Consider the following 19,069-nt stretch of genomic DNA (forward strand, 5'->3'; position numbering starts at 1 on the left):
GGTCTAAAAACCACATATCTTTAGTAAATAAACAAAATGCAATTCGTAGTTCATTATTATATTATATTTTTTATGGGCATTTGCATTTGCATTTGACCTCGGCTGAAGAAAAAATTATATACCGGTATATAATTCAATTTTATTTAATAACAAGAACAAGCGAAATTCTAAAAATCTCCGGTATTACCGCTCATTCATATGGTAGGTTTCAACCTTATCTTTTCATCACTTTATATCAAAAAGCTATTCACCTAACGACCTTGACCTGAAAGGAAAAAAATCACTGAGTCAGCATAAAAATGATGCTGCCGTAACGTACTCTGTGGAAGATAATCGTGCCGCGTTCGGAGTAAGCAATTTTCTGTCTTGTTACATAACGAAGTCGTAAGGGACTGTTACCTTAATTGGAATGGTAGCACCTTGATACCATTGGTTTCGTCAAATATTTATCAATATACAAGACCATTTGTTGCAAACGCATTATTGATATATAACGTTAACAGAAAAAAAACCCCAGTTATACATAGGTAATCAGAAAATTTACTTGAGGGAAAAATTCCTTTCGATTATAAGCAAATTTACAAAGTCCCTTTTACTTCATTAATTCTTCCAATGACATTGAAAAATAAAACAAGTCTATACGATTATTGAATGTAAAAGTCAATGTCAAATATGTTATGTACTTTAAAGATCGAAACAAGAAACTAAATCTAGTTCAAGTGTTCTCCGGGACTTGTGCTCTATAACAGTTGTCTATTTAAACCTAGCTATTAGGCAATATTTCTATGTATGCATTTAACTCGTGGTTTTAAAAAGTCAATGGTCCCTTTTGGAGTAAAATTATTTGTTACCTTTGATTGAACAGCATAGCCTTTGTGCACTTGATAACAATTATCTTTAAAATCTGTATAGCAAGTTTTATCAAACTTTGTTTTTTTTTCAATGCAAAGTTAAAAATAAGTCAGTGTTTGTTCAGTTTCTAATATTTCATCGTGGAGTTAATGTTTCTCTAAAAAATCGATCCGCGTGTATCTCTTTCAATATTTCATTTCGACAAGGTCAAGATTATCTTAGATTTAAATTCCCCCAAAGTAGGTTAGTGCGGTAGAACTTTTTACAAGGGTGTCTGCGTAAATCATATCTGGAATTTGCCGATGGATGAATCGTAAATAGAAATCTAGTTTTTGAAACAATATATTGCAATGCTTGAAAAATTCTAAAAGTGTTTTAGTAAAGAAATTTTTTTTACCTAGTATTGTTACAGATACACCTTTTAGAACCCAACATGTCGTATTAATCAACATAGTGTTGGAAACTCGTACAGTGGTCGTAAGACCATTGGTCATTGTTTTTTTTTTTCAAACTCAAGAAGTATAGCTTACACACCAGCTCAATTTCATCATAGGCTCATCCCTAAAGTGTTGATTCATTACTGCACACAATACTGGGTTGAGGAGAGACAGGAAGTAAGGGTCTTTACAAGCAGACACAACACCTCTCTGACTGTTGTTTCTGTGAGTTAGCGCATATGGAAATCGTTAGCTTGAAGGATGAAGCGAGTCCCGGTGTTATCGCCAGTTCGTTACAACTCTTTTCCAATCTGGTCTTATAATATCCCCTAAGCAACAGCTATAATCTCTTTGCCGCGTAGTATAATCATTTTCGTTTGCACCTGCACAGGATAAAGAATAAAACATGCAAGGTTTTTTTTATATTATACATATCATAAGACCACTGCTTGATCGTTACGATACATGTCTGTCAATAAATAGGTTAATATCCATTTGAAACATCCTTGAAGAATTTGAAGTTAGTGCTTAACTGTTTTTTAACCATGTAATTAAAAGCCCGGTTGGCAACTAAATCGTAATAACGTCACATACAGTGAAGCCTAATTATTGTAGTTCTTCCCAACTCGTAATTCAATGAATGTCATACTGAAAATAATACCGAAATGACATGTATGAAATACGGTTATGTCTTGAAACAAAACAAATCCAATAGGTTTCGGAGGAAATTGTCTGTGTAACTTGTCAGTGGCAGAGATATACAACTGCTCAAACACACAGATGCCATTGACATTTATACAGAGAGAGAGAGAGAGAGAGAGAGAGAGAGAGAGAGAGAGAGAGAGAGAGAGAGAGGCTAACTATTTCATTTCATGAATCTACAGGACAGGTGCGAATATATCCTATCAGCATCCATTGGTTTACGGCTAGTGTCTATAGCCAACTATATGCATCTTTTCTCCCGCAATAGATTATTTTCCCCTTCCTTATCTAGAATTGCTTTGTGTTGCGATGAAATCCAAACGATGTTGATAAAATCGAAGCTCCAGAAAAATTATCTTAATGTTTTAACTCAGTGTCAAAGGTTTTCTCTGCGTTTTGTCACTTCAGGAGCATCAGTCCGATCGAGCTATCCTCTTACACGATATCCGAGTCTTGCAAAATAAGATTACCCTCTCAGTGTTTGCGTCTTTCCACATGTTCATGAAAGGGCAAATGGAGTAAAATGTAAAAAAAAAAATACAGATACAGCTAGGATCGTGAATTTGTCGACATTTTGTACGATTTAAAAGAAAACATGTACTTTAATATATACAGTTTAAAATAAATTGTAATGTCTCTTTTATTAAAAAAATAATCAGTTAAGTGGTACATCAGAGGATATTGTACTATTGAAAGTATATATTAGTGTTGCATTGTAACATTATTTTTTTTTCTTATATTTAACAGCATTGGAAGGATGTGACGCCATTCGCTAAAGAATTCATTGATAGACTTCTTATCGTTGACCCCGACCAAAGAATGACCTCAGACGAGGCTCTGAATCACCAATGGCTAACGAATGCTAACGCCGCCGGCAGCAAAAACCTCCACCGTACGATTAGCCAAAATCTCATTCATCGTCAGTCTATCCGAAGCTCCAAGAGTGCCAAGTCCACTCGCTCTACCAAGAGCAACAAATCAAACCGTTCAGGTCGGTCCCTTCGCTCCGAGCACCGCCGAGTTATGCCGGAAGAGATTGACGAACTACTTCGTGATCCGGAAGTACAGGCCGACTTGATGTCCATTGGTTGAAAATAAGGACGACTGGATTCAAACTTTTGAATATTATTATTTCTTCACTAAATCAGGGTCAGTAGCACAACGTCTAGAAATACATCAGTCACGTGGTGCTTTGAAATCACTTCACTACTTTATTTAGTTTCGCCAGTTTCGAAAGTTTAAAAGTTATTTTCCTGGAAGTAAATTGAATGGTGCGATGGTCTATCTTCAAAGCAATAGGATGTGAACACAATGTACCCGATTTGCATTAGTGCCAAACATATACACCCGTCAGCTGTGATATGGTATTTTAATTCACGCCACAAAATACATGTAGTCCTGCAAAATAGTACGTGGGATTTATCTTAATCTAAGGGATCAAACCCTGTTACGTAAGACACTAATGAGATTACGACATTGATCTTGCTTTTTGGTATTTCTATTTATATAAAACATAATCCGATTCGGATTTTTTGACTACTGATATAAAACAACAGTTACAATTTAAGAAGACTTAAAAATAAAAAAAACTACATAGCAGTTTACTCAGTGTAAATTTCCTCCCACAATTCTAGTCACGTGATTTAGTACATTCGATTTCCTTATAAATTTCATTTCCTATTTGTTGTCACCTTGTTTTCACCTTCATTAGACTAAAAAAAGCTTTTTTGAGGAAATGAAATGGAATATTGGGTTGTACTTTGTGTATATATGTAAATTGCTGTTGAACAAACTATAATTTTTGCTGCATTTATGTTTTATATTTATCTCGTTATTAAACCAGGGATTTTTACATACAAACTATTTTAAATATAATGAAAATGAGCATCATGGTATTTTGTATTCGCTCATGTTCATATCTAGTTACTTATTTGATGATGGTAGATCTTACGAAAGGAAAGCATGCTCATATGTTTAAGAATGGCAAAATGATGTTTTCTAATGTTATTAGTGTTTTTGTAAGTAAGTAAAAAACATCTATGAACATTTTTATAACATGCTGATTTCACACTGTTGGTACAAGGTATGAAATATAAATATTGCCAAACGGACGGACGTCAAACTCCGCCCTTAATATTATAATGACTGGACTGCTGATTCGTTCAATTTAATACAAAGTGCTATTTTTTTGTTTTTGCCTTATTTGTTGAACATTTTTGTTACCGCTGAAAAAATTGTTTTTCTTTTCTTCTTCTTTTTTTTTTAAATTTTGTTTTTCCTGTTTAGTGCCATTTACACTACGGATAAATACGATATAAAACCTAATGATGTATAGTCCAAGACACAACTATAGTGCTTCAAATGTTTGCTACGTAATAAACAAGATTTTTAGAATAAGTATTTCTGACAGTGATTCTGATTCCAAATATATAATAAACCAGTAATATTTTCTCACCTTACGACGCTGTAAAACCATACTTTTTGTTTTGGTTAAAAAAACAAGTATTATTAGTATTATTATTATACATATTATTATTCTGATCAATATTATTATTATTCTGATATGTGCCTTAACTCGTCAACACTGATGGTTTTACTCTGAGCTAGCCGTCCGAATTCTGCACACTTATGACATTTATTTTTTGTTGCTTATAGTCAAAGCATACCGTCCCTTTGAAAAGAAGTTACTGTGCTTGTGATAAAACTGTTAATGTTTTTGTATCTTTACAACATCAACATGTAGAGTGCATATAAGCATTTTGAAACTTCAAAAAATGTCTGGAAGGCGCTAAAAGATCTGTGATTTTATTTTATTCTGACAAGATATAGTATTATAGAGAAATACTGTGTTAATTTTTATTTCAATTTTTATTCATTATGGTATCGCAGTGCTGTTCATTGTGTAATGGCCGCACTGAATAATACTTGTTATCACGTGATTACAATGTTTTGTAAGTCATCCCTCTATCTCAGTAGATGTTATAAACTTAATAAAATTGATATTAATGATTAAACATGTCTCTCCTGTTTTATTTCTATCAAACCGATACATATATGTAATCATGTATGAACCAAACACTTTTGAAGTCGGTTCTTTCGTGAGAGCTATAATATAGTTTTAGGAAAAAATATACCTTTTTTATTCATTGAAAACATATATGTCAGTCAGAAGAATAAATTCCCTCGGAAACGTTTGAATAATGCATCGTTACTATTTGGTCAATGGAGCTCCATTCGTGGTTATCGCAGTTGATAAAAAACCTATACAGCGCATTTTTCCCCTTCGCGGCTGGATATATTCGTTAAATACGAGGCATGCTCTATCGGATTCCTTATCCTACATTGTCTGCACGAATTATGAAAAACAATTGTTTGATAGAGGTGGTTGCAAGTAATGAAAGACAATAGAACATTTGATAAAGATAAGAATCCATATTTATCGTAACTTACATCTCAATTCACCGAGCCAATAACGTAATAAAAACGATGTATGCATTAATGTATTTCATTTTTGTTTAGTATTACTAGAAGCTCGTTGGGATTTATATGCACTTCAATATTTTTTTAATAAAAGCACTATCATGTAGACTAAAAAATAGCAAAACTTGCAAATCACCAGACTTAGTATTTACATGATGGGTATACAAATAAACAATGTAATCGCATAAGAATATTTATACCAGCTTTACAGAACTTTTGGAATGTTTATGATTTACGTTTAAATATTTAAACCCTTTGAATCAAATAATAATAAATTTTCAAGTCTCCACGAGTGCCTTTGAGACCGTTCGATAAAATTGAAGTTGAGGACTATTGAAATATTTTTTTTTCAGGATTTAATTTTCTATTTCTATATATAACATTCAAAACACTTGAGTTTCAATAGGGTCTTGTTTTCTTCGAATCCGTTTTCTTCATTTTTAACTTGGCCTACAAATAAATAAGTTAATCGTTAAAATATTTCCAAATATAGCTCCTTCTGTTGACTTAAGCAAACCAATTTTCTATTTACGTCTCCGCATTGACAGACGAGAGCACCGAGAGCTTCCATAGGCTCCCGCGCCAGTTACTTACTCTTTTGGTATCTGTCGTCTGCTTCACACAGTCGCTCCATTTACACAACAAAGAATCTTCCGCTCCCGTTAACAACGTGTGGGTCTCCAAAAAGACATACAGAAACAAGTTCAGTGATTAGCTCAGCGGATTACATCCGTGCTTATCTGATAACTGAATCGTCTGATCATAATAATGCATTGTCTGTTCTCTTGTACTTTCTCTTTTTCTCAGAGCTCGTTTTTGTGATAGGGAATAAATGAATTCTGTTTTATGTTACAAGCACGTAGGCGAAAACGTTTCTTTTTAATTTTTCTCGTTAAAAACAAAAAAATACAATGAATATTTAAAACGTAGAGTACCGAATTATCCCAGTGCAAACATCGCACAGTTGCTGTGTGGCCACCTTTCAGAGTTTTCACGATTTTCTGTGGTTCATCAGTAGTCATTATTTGGAGGTCGCCGCTGTAAACAAGCTCAACGTGATTAAGAGTTAGCAAACATTGCAAAAAACAAAACACAGAACAAACAACAAAAAACGGATATGACGTCATCGGTTCATACCGGCGACAGTGATGCTTTGTTGAGCTTATGTTATGATAATACGTCTGTAATATCTCATTCATAAATGCACTGCAGACAGAAATTGTCTACTACACTGAACACGCGAATGTTATTTCTTCTGAGAAGAAAACCCAAACAAGTTCTTGTCAGGCTAATCTAAAGAAAATCAAACATCTTCACTAAAAACAGCTTGAAATGTGTTGACCGTAATGCGCTTGAAACAACGGTATATAACAGAATTTGTACAAGTTTTTCTAGGTAGATGCTTTAACACCTGACGAAAATCAATCAATCGATATATTGACTGATCGATTGATAAATTGAATATCGTATCAGGATTGTGACACATAGAATCCCCCTTCATGCTTACTTTAATTTTCTCCGTAGAGTTAATCAATAACCATCTACGACGTGATCACAAAGCCGTGGAATGAGATCAAGGCAAATAAACACATCCAGAACTCTCTTTTTCGGTTTTCTTTTTCGATTTCTAACGAGATATTAATTCAATCTGCATCGTGTTTCTATTATACAAGGTTATATAAACATGCTAAATTTTCTTGATTTGCATTTTTCTTTTGAAACTAATATTTTTTTAAGAACATAAACCAGAAGATATCAAAGATCAAATGAAAACGTTCCATTTTCAAAAGAATTCTTTAAAAAAAGGTTGCAACACTAAAACCCTAAAGGCGGGCGCATTTTCAAAAAAGTTTTCGGTGGGACTTCGAAAATGTCATGAAATAAACTAACCAGCGCTAGCAAATCAGTACAGTCCCACGATCGAGACCCGTTAAGACCCAATCTATTAGCAAATATAGAACCAAAAACAAACCTGTGTGTGCCCATGACAAGATGTAAAGAGTCTGTGAACAGGCAATCCACCATATACTCAACAGGATCCTTGTCCTGAAAGAAAGCATGATAATTGCAACACATGTTCAAAATTTATTACAAGTACATATAAAGATATATTACATTAACACAAACACAACAAACAAATCTTTTAAAAAAAAAAACACACACTTTTTATTTTAGAAAACTGTTTATGACCCGTAGCAAGAAAACACTTTAATTAAACATATCTAGTATGAAAATTTGATTTTAAATGACGTTTTAAAGATACATCTCTGGTCATTTTTTGCTGTTGTTGTTGCTTTAAATGTTTATAATTAAATTTTATTTCTATCAATAAATAACAATTATAAGCAACCAAAAAAAAACCCCTACTTTAATAACACCCTTTTCTCACGGTAACAAAAACCTAGTTATTAGAATATGAATACAGCTGTATAACTTCCCAACCACCTTTGAGCTACTGTTGGCAAACTCTATACAGTCCGTTGACCTGAAGCTATTCTATGATGTTAAAACACTCTAACAGAGATCATTATCGATACTGTAAAATGTACAGACAACGGATTGCATTTTTTTCGTTAAATTGTTTGTACTTTAGCAAAGTCAAAAGAGAATCGGAAACTAGCTATGGGATCGAAATGTTCGATTTGGTAGTACAACACAAAACTTTGTTCGAGAGACAGAAAATCGTCCAGCTGTTAAAAGTTTGCATATCTTTGTGTTTCCTGAATCCAGGCCTGTTGACCGATTTTACAACAAAGGGAATCATATAAAAGACCTTGCTAGGCCATTGTCATAACAATAACCGCTAAATCATTATAAATATACTGCAAAGAAATGCCCCGGCAATTGTCCGATTACTAGTATTGCCGATGATTACTAGTACTTTGAATTGCAGAAGAAGGATTTGAATACAATGGCTTCAAGAAAAGTATTAAACAGCAGCGTGACTAGTGTTAGATTTTCCCCCTTGAAAATTTCAATTACAAAACTGTTCCCAACCATCTGGAGATTGCATGACAAACCAAGTGTAGATAATTCCTATACTTTGAAGTAAAATTGGATAATTTTCTCAAGTCATTTTTACCTAATATTTTCATAACTTCATCTAAGAGTTCAAAATGAAGGAAGGAGTCAAGGGCAGCTTAGCAAATCGTCAGATATAACTCCAAACATCTGATAAAAAATACTTTATTATGAACTTGACAGAACTCCCATAGAGTGATTACCTTCATTACCAGAGGAGTCTGTTAATCGTGTGCTTAATCCCTTCAAAAAGACGTGCTTACATACAGTGGACCCCCCCCCCCTTCTTTCCAGACAAACCAAACCTAACAATCTGTACTGGTTTAACTCTTAATATGCTTGAATGAGAAACACACCGAAAACACAGCGTCAATATCTATCTCAAACAGAGGTATTAAACTCTAAAGAAATGAAGTGATCCTTATAAACAGACTCTGTAGCCATTTTATCCCGCAATCCCTGTTCTCCCTTAGCGAGAGATCCTTGTCCAGATTGATCTCAGTCCTTCGTGCCGCCCTTACCCCGGTATAATAAATGTCGAAATAATTGACAGCTGGGCTCAGATGATCAAAAATTTCAATCCTAAATTTTATCAAAAAACAAACATTGGCTGACACATGTACTAGCTGACATGCCTCAGGTTTATGCCGAGATCTGCTCTATTTATACCAAGAGTACATGGATGTTAACCAAAATAAGACTGGTTGTTCTCTCAACAGATCGTGTGTTTCTTTTTCCTCGTCACTTGAATGATCAGATTATATAATGATAAAGAAAGCCGGGGCTTAAAATCTTTGTTTGCTTTTATTGCAGATGGTTAAATCTTGAACCGAGAAATTTTCAAAAACACCAAAGAAATTTTCAAGGTTGTTATCACAAACTTAAGTTAACATGGAATAATACAAGGATAAACAAGAGTTAGGCTTTCGAGGTGCTTTGATCATTTTTGAAATCAGTCTTTAATGAAATCCTGGTTGTAAGCGGTTTAATTACTTTACACAAAACAGGTGACCCGAGTTTGATACAGAATGAATTTAAGTTTTAGAATTACAAGGAGATATTTTGACCCATCCTGTAACCATAACCCTTGACAGTAAAGCCCAAACAACTTGTTTGGTGCAAGCGTCACTATCTTCTCCACAGGGCGGTAATACTTCAGTCGGTACGTCAAATTCAACCAACCAAATCATAAACTACAGGTCTATGTTTAATTATGACCTTTGCTGGTAGAAAAGTTGGTAACTAAAAGGTTCAATATTGACACGGCGGGAAAGTCATGAATTACTCAGGAGAAATATTGGCTGCATTGATTTTACAATGTAGGAGCATATCAGGAAATTTCAACGCAGTATCCATGTACGATTTCTGAAAACAACGGTAAAATAACAAATGCAAAAATCACCAGTCCCATTTCCTAAACCTTGTCGATTATAGGTGCCGCCACTTGATTTAACTGATTCTATTCTTTGAAAGAACAAACAAACCAATTCCATTTAATGGAAGAGAGCCATTAATTTTTGAGAATAAAAAAACTAACCGAGAGAAAAATAATCATCAATTTTGACGCCAAAAACGATTTCAGTGCACTGCTGAACGCCGGGGCAATACCCGGGTAGATTATTGTATCAGGTCGGTTCAATCTCGTTGGGTTATTTGTATGGCTCTGGGCATCAATATTTAATGAAAAGAATTCGCATAAATAGCATTTACATTCGAGGTGTCACGCTGTGTAATTTATAGCTGCATTAACCATTGTTATTACAGTGTTAACGTCTCTTACTGAAAGAGAATTCAATCTATTGGATGCGCTCCGCATTAACTTTTGCAGTCAATAATGCAGAAACCAAGGTTAATTTGAATGCTGTGCAAATTTCTTCTGCAACAGAGAACCTTGAACGACTAATAATTTTGTTCTTTTGTTTTAGAATCAAATTTCAACCAAAAATATCTCTTAGCTTTTCGCCAAAGACAATTAAGGAAGCTAGTCAATTGTCATCAACACATTCGATCTTGTTGTGCAGGATCAAACACTATCATTTGACCGTCTGCTGTTTGAAGTGTCTTGTTTGGGAAGTTCCACTTTAATCATAATTATTAAAATAGGTGCCATCTAATGTAGACGGCAGGATACATCGTTACCCAAGACCATAATCTGAAGTTTCTTTCCCATATACAACGAACTATACACCCGTATTAACTGTTACAAGAACCTTCCCGGGGAGGAAATAAAGAACAAGGTACAATAAATTCTAACATATCTTTTAATGTTTAAATCCTTATAATTAATTTTTCGCAATCAAACTTTAGAACAAGTTACATTCAAGATTTAGAACAATAACCTTTGTCTATCTAATTAATATCTAATATTGGATCTTAATTGACCTTCGTCTGAGTTCAAGATTGTATCGTGTGTTAACGTTGACGACCTATTGTTACCAACAGTAGTCTCCCCTGATTCCCATCTTATACGGTATAAAAGTTCACCCATAGGAAACCCTGTGCGACACCAAACTTCATAAATCATTCTACTGCATGGGTATTATAAATTAAGATTCGAAAGATAAAATGTGATTAGGATGTGATCAAGAAATATTTATAATGACTTCTGACCATTAAACAATCTCAGCAAGGTTTAAAATACGGTCAGCGGGGGTTCATCGTACTTGACTGCCAGACGATTTTAGTGTGTCAAAAGTTTATAAAGTGCTATCTCTTAATAACATATTTATTTCAAAAGGTTTCTGTAATATACAGCCTCAATTTACCTTACCTACCGCAAAATACTGCATCAACATCGCAAAGTCATAAATTTGGGCGTAGCTTTATGATTCATATACAGTACATGTACTTGCAATATTTTAAATTCTTTTATTTCTGGACCTCAGACCTTTCATCACTTTAACGCGGAAAAGTTCAATTAAGAGAAAGAAACAATTTTCTTTCAGAAAAGAGTCCCGAATCATCTTTTGTACAAAGAATTATTATAAAAATCAACAAAATGTTTCGTTAATACATTTTCTCATTGTAAGCATGGTGTGTAAAGCATGTCCCGCATATTTCTAAAGTTGGCAACAATAGTAACACAGAATCTCATCCCAGTCAGGGAACTACGGTCGTCAAAACACGTTTAACCCTATCTTCCACCTAGTGACAATCTCCCAATCTTAACCATCGAACATTTTCACAATTAAACAGCTAGAGAACTACAATTCAAAAGAACACTAAGGCATTCAGAGTGATTTCCCTTGCTTACTTACCTGAAATTCGTCTTTAATATTTGTTTTGCTCAAGATATCATCACCCTACAAAATAGGAGGAGGAACGGTATACACAGGCATTTACCGTACATCATCGAACATTGACACATCGAGAAAAGACTGAAATCGAGCAAATAAGGAAAATGAATGCTTTTACCTCCACAGAATCCCACACATGTAGGGCATCGTCGTGGGTAATACAGTACACATCAGTTTGTTTTTCTCCTGTCCAACCAATTTTAGACTACAAGTACCAAATAAGAAATCAAATTGACGCAAGCGTCAAATGGGCCACAAAAATATAATTATTGTATGAATCATCGTTGGTTGTTTAAATAAAAAACACATAAAAAAGAAGAAAATACATGTAACGAGTTGGTTGTGCTAATTTTTATGGTAAATCTTAATATATTTTCAGTAACACGTTTTGAAGTTTAACATTTTACTACTATTAATAAGAATCGAGTTCGTTACTGTAAGCATTTCTAACGGTAATCGTATGATTATTGCCATACTATGAAGTACTATCATTTATATAAAATGTCATGTCATTCGGGTCTTTATGTCCCGTCGATCCCGATACATTTTTTTGAAAAGAATGAAAAAATTCGAAATTTCCCGAATAGATTATAGTCTCGATAAAAACGCACCTAACACGACAGTCTATGACCTAATTTACATTTACGTGCAAAACAAAAAATATGTAATATTTTTTTATGGCATAAAACATATTTCTTCATGCAAATTTACTTTTACGAATAATTCATAAAAATAAGCATAGTATTAATTCTGTAAACAAAAAGCTATCCCGCAGATATTTCAATGTATATCAAATAACGGACCGCCTTCTGGCGGCCCGTAATAAAATCCCCATTTTACATATCAAATTGTCACCAAATTCTTCGTATATATTGCTTCTTAAATCTTTTATGTAGTTTGTTCTATAAAACCACATTGTTTTCACTTTTCATTAAATCCGTTTTACCCTAATTATTTTAAAATATCTAAACACGAATCTCGAGTTAAATATCATCATGCGTTTATATAATGCATATATTCTGCATCAAAATTTCATACATTCTATCAAGACATGAGTAATTTTCAATGCATTGATTCTTCTTTTCAAAATAAATATAGATCAAATGTATTTATTAATCTCTTGATTTATATGAATCTGAACAAGATGTAAATATGATTTGCAGATCATCGAACTACCGTGCGCATGTCTTTGAATAGACTTGAGCATCTGTTATCAGATTATTGTAAAGTAATTAGAAATAATGGGATGTGAAATAGTCCGCCTATTTGCTCGTTACTAGACAAACAGTTTCAACAATTAAAAGGTCTGCAGCTTAATATTAAACATCCAATGTCTGCAAGAGTAAATGGTCGTGCCTGGAAATTGATTTTGATATTGTGTCGCTATGACAGTTTCATTATTCCATTTCTCATGGGATGGTCAACGCACTTCTCATTACCAGGATACTTTCAAAATGCTTTTATGTCCTAAATGATCATCTTGATTGGGATAAGGATAGTATTTAGCTAAATTATTTTGAGCATTACATTTAGCAGTGGATGTAGTTGTTCTCAACCAAACGTGCTTCTTTTTTTTATAAAAGTAGATATTGGTGATAAGATTATTAATGGATAACGACTCCGCTATACTCATATTCCAAGGAGGAAATGGAACGTTTGATAGAAAGTCAAGAATTCATCTTATGTCGGACATCGACTTCCTTCCAAACTGCTCATCTGCAGACGTCTGTAACTCTGTATGGTACTGTTTCGAGAATCCCTTCATCACGGCCATCGGAATAACTGCTTCGTTCTTTGCAGCAGCTGGACTTCTTGCCAACTCTTTATCGCTTTACAAAATTTGTAGAAGAGGAGTCAAGTTGTCACCAACAATGACAATGATCGGCGTGCTGTCCGCAAGTAATTGCATCTCTATTGTGGTCAGTTATCTCCCATTTCTGGCGCACTTTGGTTACCTTGCTGACAGCGAACACACGTCACTGAAATTCAAAATACTAGCTATCTTGACGGTTTCGTGCATCACCATATCCGGATTTTACGTTGCCCAGTTGGTTGGCCTGCGGTTGATTCTTCTACAATATCCCTTGTCCTCGCTTCGTCGTGTCACGTCTAGAAGGATTGTGTACGTCGCCATCCTCATCTTCTTAGTTAATCTAGTTATTTGTACGTCTTTTCAATTCAGCAATTTTCATTTTTTCCCGTCAACGGATCCTCGGACAGAATACAAAACCAGAACGATCAAAAAACAGATTCTGCTAGCCATTCCTCTAATATTAGTGATCACGTTTCATTTTCTTAAAAAGCAGAACCTGAGATACACCCGTGGAGCCAAGGCCATCTCCAGGAAGATGTCGGTCACGGTAACCATGGTAGTGGTGATCCATGTCCTCTCCTGGATTGTGAACCTTCTACCAATGATAGCCATCTTTTGCATCGAGAGCGATAAGATTTTTTTATACAGCCATCCTCTCTTTTACATCACTTTACTGGCCTGGATGATATACTATACCTTTATTCCAGTAATACTTGTTTTCCGTTCCAATTTCCGGAGTTCTCAGGGAGTACTTAGATACAGAAACAACAGGTATACGGGCAGTGTTCTAACTTCTAGAACTTCCAAATCAAGTGTGTAGATTTTAGATGTACATGTAAAAATAAAATTTATTTCGGATATTTTTAAATGAGTGCAAGTACTATCTAGCACTGCACTCGTGCACATTGTTGCAATAAATCTTCGACATTCGTAGGAAACTCGCAAAACTTCGTAGTACTTACGATGCTACGGATATCCTACGCTCTACCCCGAGTATTCTACGAGTTCATGCGATTGTTTCTCGAGTCTTCCTCGTGAGTCCTCCGAGTGAATGGGAATGTAGTTCAATTTTATGCCAATACAATACAAAAACAGGCGATCGAGGGCGAGTGCAATACGAGAACATTTCAAGTGAACCACGGGTTAGTACGAAAATACGAGACAAGTTAGTGTTTTGCAATAGTATTCTTCTTTTGATTACTATGTACATGGTCAAGTAATTATGTAAGTTTATTACAGAACCTTGTCTTTCGAAATTTTACATATACTTGTAAATTCTTCCTAAATTTTGTTCTTCATCGGTAATCTTATTCAGGGAATAAATTAAACATTACTGCTGCCGATTTCATGATTATCTAAACAATTCCTGAACTGAAACAATATCATCTTGTTCGTTTATAATTATAATAATAAACGTCCGTCATCAAATTATTAAAGCAATTTTACACACAGTTGCAAACATTGTCACAATATGTATTTTGTTGGTCATCTTAACTCACAAATTTACACCTACGTGTACGTGTTTTCATATATATTTTATAATATGTTTAAATATTAGTCTGATTGCATCATTCATCTTATGTGAAATTAAAAAAATACTTCCAGGTAATTATTTTACTCAAAAATGCAATCATTAATTTGTTTTATAATCACTTTATAAATTAACATACGAGATATAAAATCGTAAAAACTACTTATTTGTGTATCAATCGTACAATGTCGTACTCGTATAAAAATCGTCTTCCATCTTACCTGCTCGTAGGAAGATGTCAAAGCGTTCGTTACTTAATCGCCGAAATTCGTTTATGAATCGCAACAACTCGTCCAGTTATCGCACAAACATCGTACATTGTCGAGCAGACATCGTAGTCGAGTCGAACTAGATTTGAAAAAAGCACCGTTTGTAGAATTATCGCCAGACAGACCTGGCGAAGAAGTGCGATTTTTAACTCTTAGTAATTCGTGGGCAGTCGTAGGGCTTAAGGAATAAGGAGCCATTCTTTGGGTATTTTAAGGTGATCATAATGGGCGGAACGTGATCAAATCAAATAAAGCCCGAAGGACTTTTTGACATATTTGATCACACCCGATCAAAATAAGAATGAGATGATGGAGATTTAATACAGTCACTTTCCATAAGTTTTGATTTCCAGATTACAAATCACATACATGTATATGAATCTAAATTAGTTAAACATGGAGTCCATATTTACATTTTTCAAGCACAATACCCTAAACTCTCTTTCAAACTAAGTCTCATGATTTGTAAGGCTGTGGTTGAAAAATTGGCAGAAAAAAAATCTAATATTGTTCATACAAAATAACTACTTACAACTGAAGATTCTGTATTGAATGTCCATAAAATGGCATCATCTTCAGAGGTCTGTGAAATATCAAACACACAAACAAGTCCGTCGGTGGAGCCTGTCGCAAGACTGTCAGGCTGCGCTGGATGAAACTTCACCTATTTTAAAGAAAAAAAGGTTATCATAATGTTATTTAAGTTCATATTGGTCATCAATAACAAAACAATTTGTCCTATTGCTAATATTTAGCTTCCTAAATCTCAGCTGATTTTACAAAGTGTTTTTAAACTTTTTAAAATGTCTATTCAAAAGACATTTCTTCATTATATGTTATGCATTAGTTGAGATTTTGTTTGGACTTGTAAACATGTCAATTGACTAAATTACCTTGAAACTTAAAAAAAAATCACTCTTTATCTCAGCCTCATTTTTACAAAAGAAATATTTAATGGAAAAGTGAGAGTAAGATCAAAAGTGAGCTTATCAATCTGAGATCAAAAGTGAGTTCGTCAATATTTGCTGGCTCCAGAGCCTGGACCTACCTGGGTTATATCATCCTGATGACTCTCAGTGTATGACCCCATGACCTCTGCTTTTCTTCTGTCCCTGTTAAATGCAAAACGAATCAACATTGATATTAAGATTGAGTCTGATTGACATGAAAGAAACAAATATGGTATATTATGAAATATCACACACAGTTCATTTATAGTTACCACTAAATTCATTAAACTCTATGTATGACACTAGTTTTTAAAACCAAAATTTACTAAATTATGTTCATATTTCATTGCTTACAAAGTGTGCCAAATATTTAAAATCATAAACAACTTATTTAAAAGAATTTAAATCTCAATTGTTAATATATCTCTGCTTTTACAGATCCGATGCACTTCATTCTAAAAAAAATTGATAGGGTAATCAGTTTTTTTTTCAATATTTTTGTATCATGAAAGAAAATGTATCACCAAAAAATGATGTGTATGTCTTCAGCAGTTGTCACACATTCTGTTCCTCCAGCTATTACACGATCATTACAATTTATTCCAAAACTGCTGAAGCCTTTGATTTCTCCAGGAGCTGATATGAGTAGAACAAAGTTATAGGATGAAATGTTGAAATTGATAATAAAGATGTAATTCATTTAATCTAATCTGTACATATGAAAATTTTAAAATCATTACATGTATATATTAACTAACACACAAAAAATTGCTACTTGTAGTTGGGAAAAGTTAATGTTCTGAATTATATTTCGTACCTTGAAATGTTTGGACACATCTTCCAGAGCGTTCATCCCAGCATCTGTAAAACTTAATGTATAAGTTTGTATCTACATGTCTTTGCAAAATTTAAAAACCTAATGTCAGAATAAAAACAATTTTATGCAATGAGTCTGTAAGAAAATTTAACATACTAAAGAGCTGTTACCACAAATTAATTTCATTATTGTCCAGCAATTTTTTGAAATTAAATTTATATATATCTTATTCCCATCTTTGTTCATGTTGTTATCTGTTTTATTACTTGATACACTGGTCAAGAGCAGATGAATACAGCATGTTTTCTTCGGTATGTGCAAACTGAATACCAGTTATAACATCTGAGTGACCTGAAAGTAATTATACAGACTGTAAAATCTGTCTTTTTAAAGTCATTTATTGCAGGACTATATTTACTTGGTTTGCTGACTTAATTACAGATAGATATTATCACCATATTATTGAATCAAATATAATTGGTACCTTCCAGTTTACCAGTCATAGTCAGGTCAGCGTACTGATATAACCGTATCTCATGATTAGAACTTGTAGCTGCAACAAGTTTCTGTGCTCCTGGTCTAAAAGATTTTTCCATTAAAAAAATGTAAACATACACATGATCCTACATGTACACGTATTCGACAATGCACATAAAAGTTCAGCTCTTAAAGAAATAATCAAAATCAAATGAAATTTATAAAACATACTTATTCTGCACAGCAACGTCTAGTATATAATTTTCTTCCACCTTTTCCAAAGCTATTGCAGATTTATCTGAGAGATTCAGACTTTGGAGATAAGAACTGAGACTGTCTTTGTGGGTTGCCATATCTGTATTCTCCAACAATCATAAAAGGGTAATGCTAATCAGTTAAATGTAATCAGTTCACACGGGGCCTTGATATTTCATCAACACATGTAATATGGAATTGTAAACAAACTCACATGGCATACCGGAAGTGGTTAATTTGAAAGTAGATATATTAGAACGTTCACAAACTTATTCGGATGCTCATCATCTTCGCTTTTCGCTTCACTCAGCTCCTGCCAGTTTAATTAAATCATTTTGGTCATCAACATAAAGAAAGTTGCACTGTAGGGTTGATGCCTACTTGGACTTAAAACTATAATTTGTTTTCCAATGTAACGAGGATTCTTGATCGTGTGGGTTGGGGGGGGGGGGGGGGGGTACCGTAAAAATTCATCAAAATTTTCAAAATCCTTATTCATGGGGAGTTCCTTAATCATCATTTCTATCACAGTGTAATTTTGTTTTTGTTATCTCTATTCTAAAATAAATGAAAGTCGATCTGTAGTGTGTGTGTGGGGGGGGGGGGGGGGGGAGGGGTGTTAGTTTTTGCACATAGGCGTCGAAACTGGGGGGGGGGGGGGCTAGAGAGAGAGAGAGAGAGAGAGAGAGAGAGAGAGAGAGAGAGAGAGAGAGAGAGAGAGAGAGAGAGAGAGATGTTCATTTGTTTAACTTTTAACTTTTAACTTTTCGACATATATTGAATGCTTGGCGGTTCACAGTTTTTTTTAATGCTGACATTCTGTCTTAGATATTGAAACACAAAGATATATTTCGATAAAAATGCTTGTGACAATTTTTGAATAGAATATAACTGCTGTTTGTCTTATTTTAAAATCTGACAACAAGTCTTTGATATCTTTAATTTTGGAAACTGTTCTTTTAAAAAAGTTTTTCGAAGGATGGTTTTGTAAACATTTGTTCGCTGTCTATCTATTTTGAATTTTTTTTTAAAGTAAATGTCAGTTTAACCATCGCGCTTAACCGTGAACCAACAATAAAGTATCTTATTTATTTACCCTTCTACACGAAAACATGTACATAGTATTGAGAAGATGTATAAACCAACAAACCATAACTGTGCTGACATTC

General features: G+C 34.0%; 2 protein-coding genes across 2 annotated transcripts in view; one reads left to right on the forward strand and one right to left on the reverse strand.

Annotated features, from left to right (window-relative positions):
• Nucleotides 1-5,005, forward strand: part of LOC105322126 (serine/threonine-protein kinase H1 homolog) — an 8,275-nt gene extending 3,270 nt beyond the window's left edge. Inside the window, exon 2 of the mRNA XM_011420666.4 lies at nt 2,739-5,005. Within this exon, the coding sequence (XP_011418968.3) occupies nt 2,739-3,083 (345 nt within the window). The 3' untranslated portion in view covers nt 3,084-5,005. The remainder of the gene's footprint in view (nt 1-2,738) is intronic.
• LOC105320003 (WD repeat-containing protein 89) lies at nt 3,541-18,128 on the reverse strand. The gene is made up of 13 exons (XM_034482257.2): nt 17,877-18,128; nt 17,653-17,747; nt 17,435-17,519; nt 17,169-17,212; nt 16,876-16,987; nt 16,450-16,513; nt 15,934-16,065; nt 11,907-11,993; nt 11,750-11,794; nt 7,444-7,517; nt 6,407-6,509; nt 6,066-6,149; nt 3,541-5,921 (listed from the first exon to the last, which is right to left on the reverse strand). Exons 1-13 carry the CDS (start codon nt 17,996-17,998, stop codon nt 5,871-5,873), a joined length of 1,098 nt encoding a protein of 365 aa, XP_034338148.2. The 5' UTR covers nt 17,999-18,128; the 3' UTR covers nt 3,541-5,870.
• Between the last annotated feature and the right edge of the window lie 941 nt (nt 18,129-19,069).

The sequence above is a fragment of the Magallana gigas genome, chromosome 3 (genome assembly GCF_963853765.1).
Source record: "Magallana gigas chromosome 3, xbMagGiga1.1, whole genome shotgun sequence".
NCBI lineage: Eukaryota > Metazoa > Mollusca > Bivalvia > Ostreida > Ostreidae > Magallana > Magallana gigas.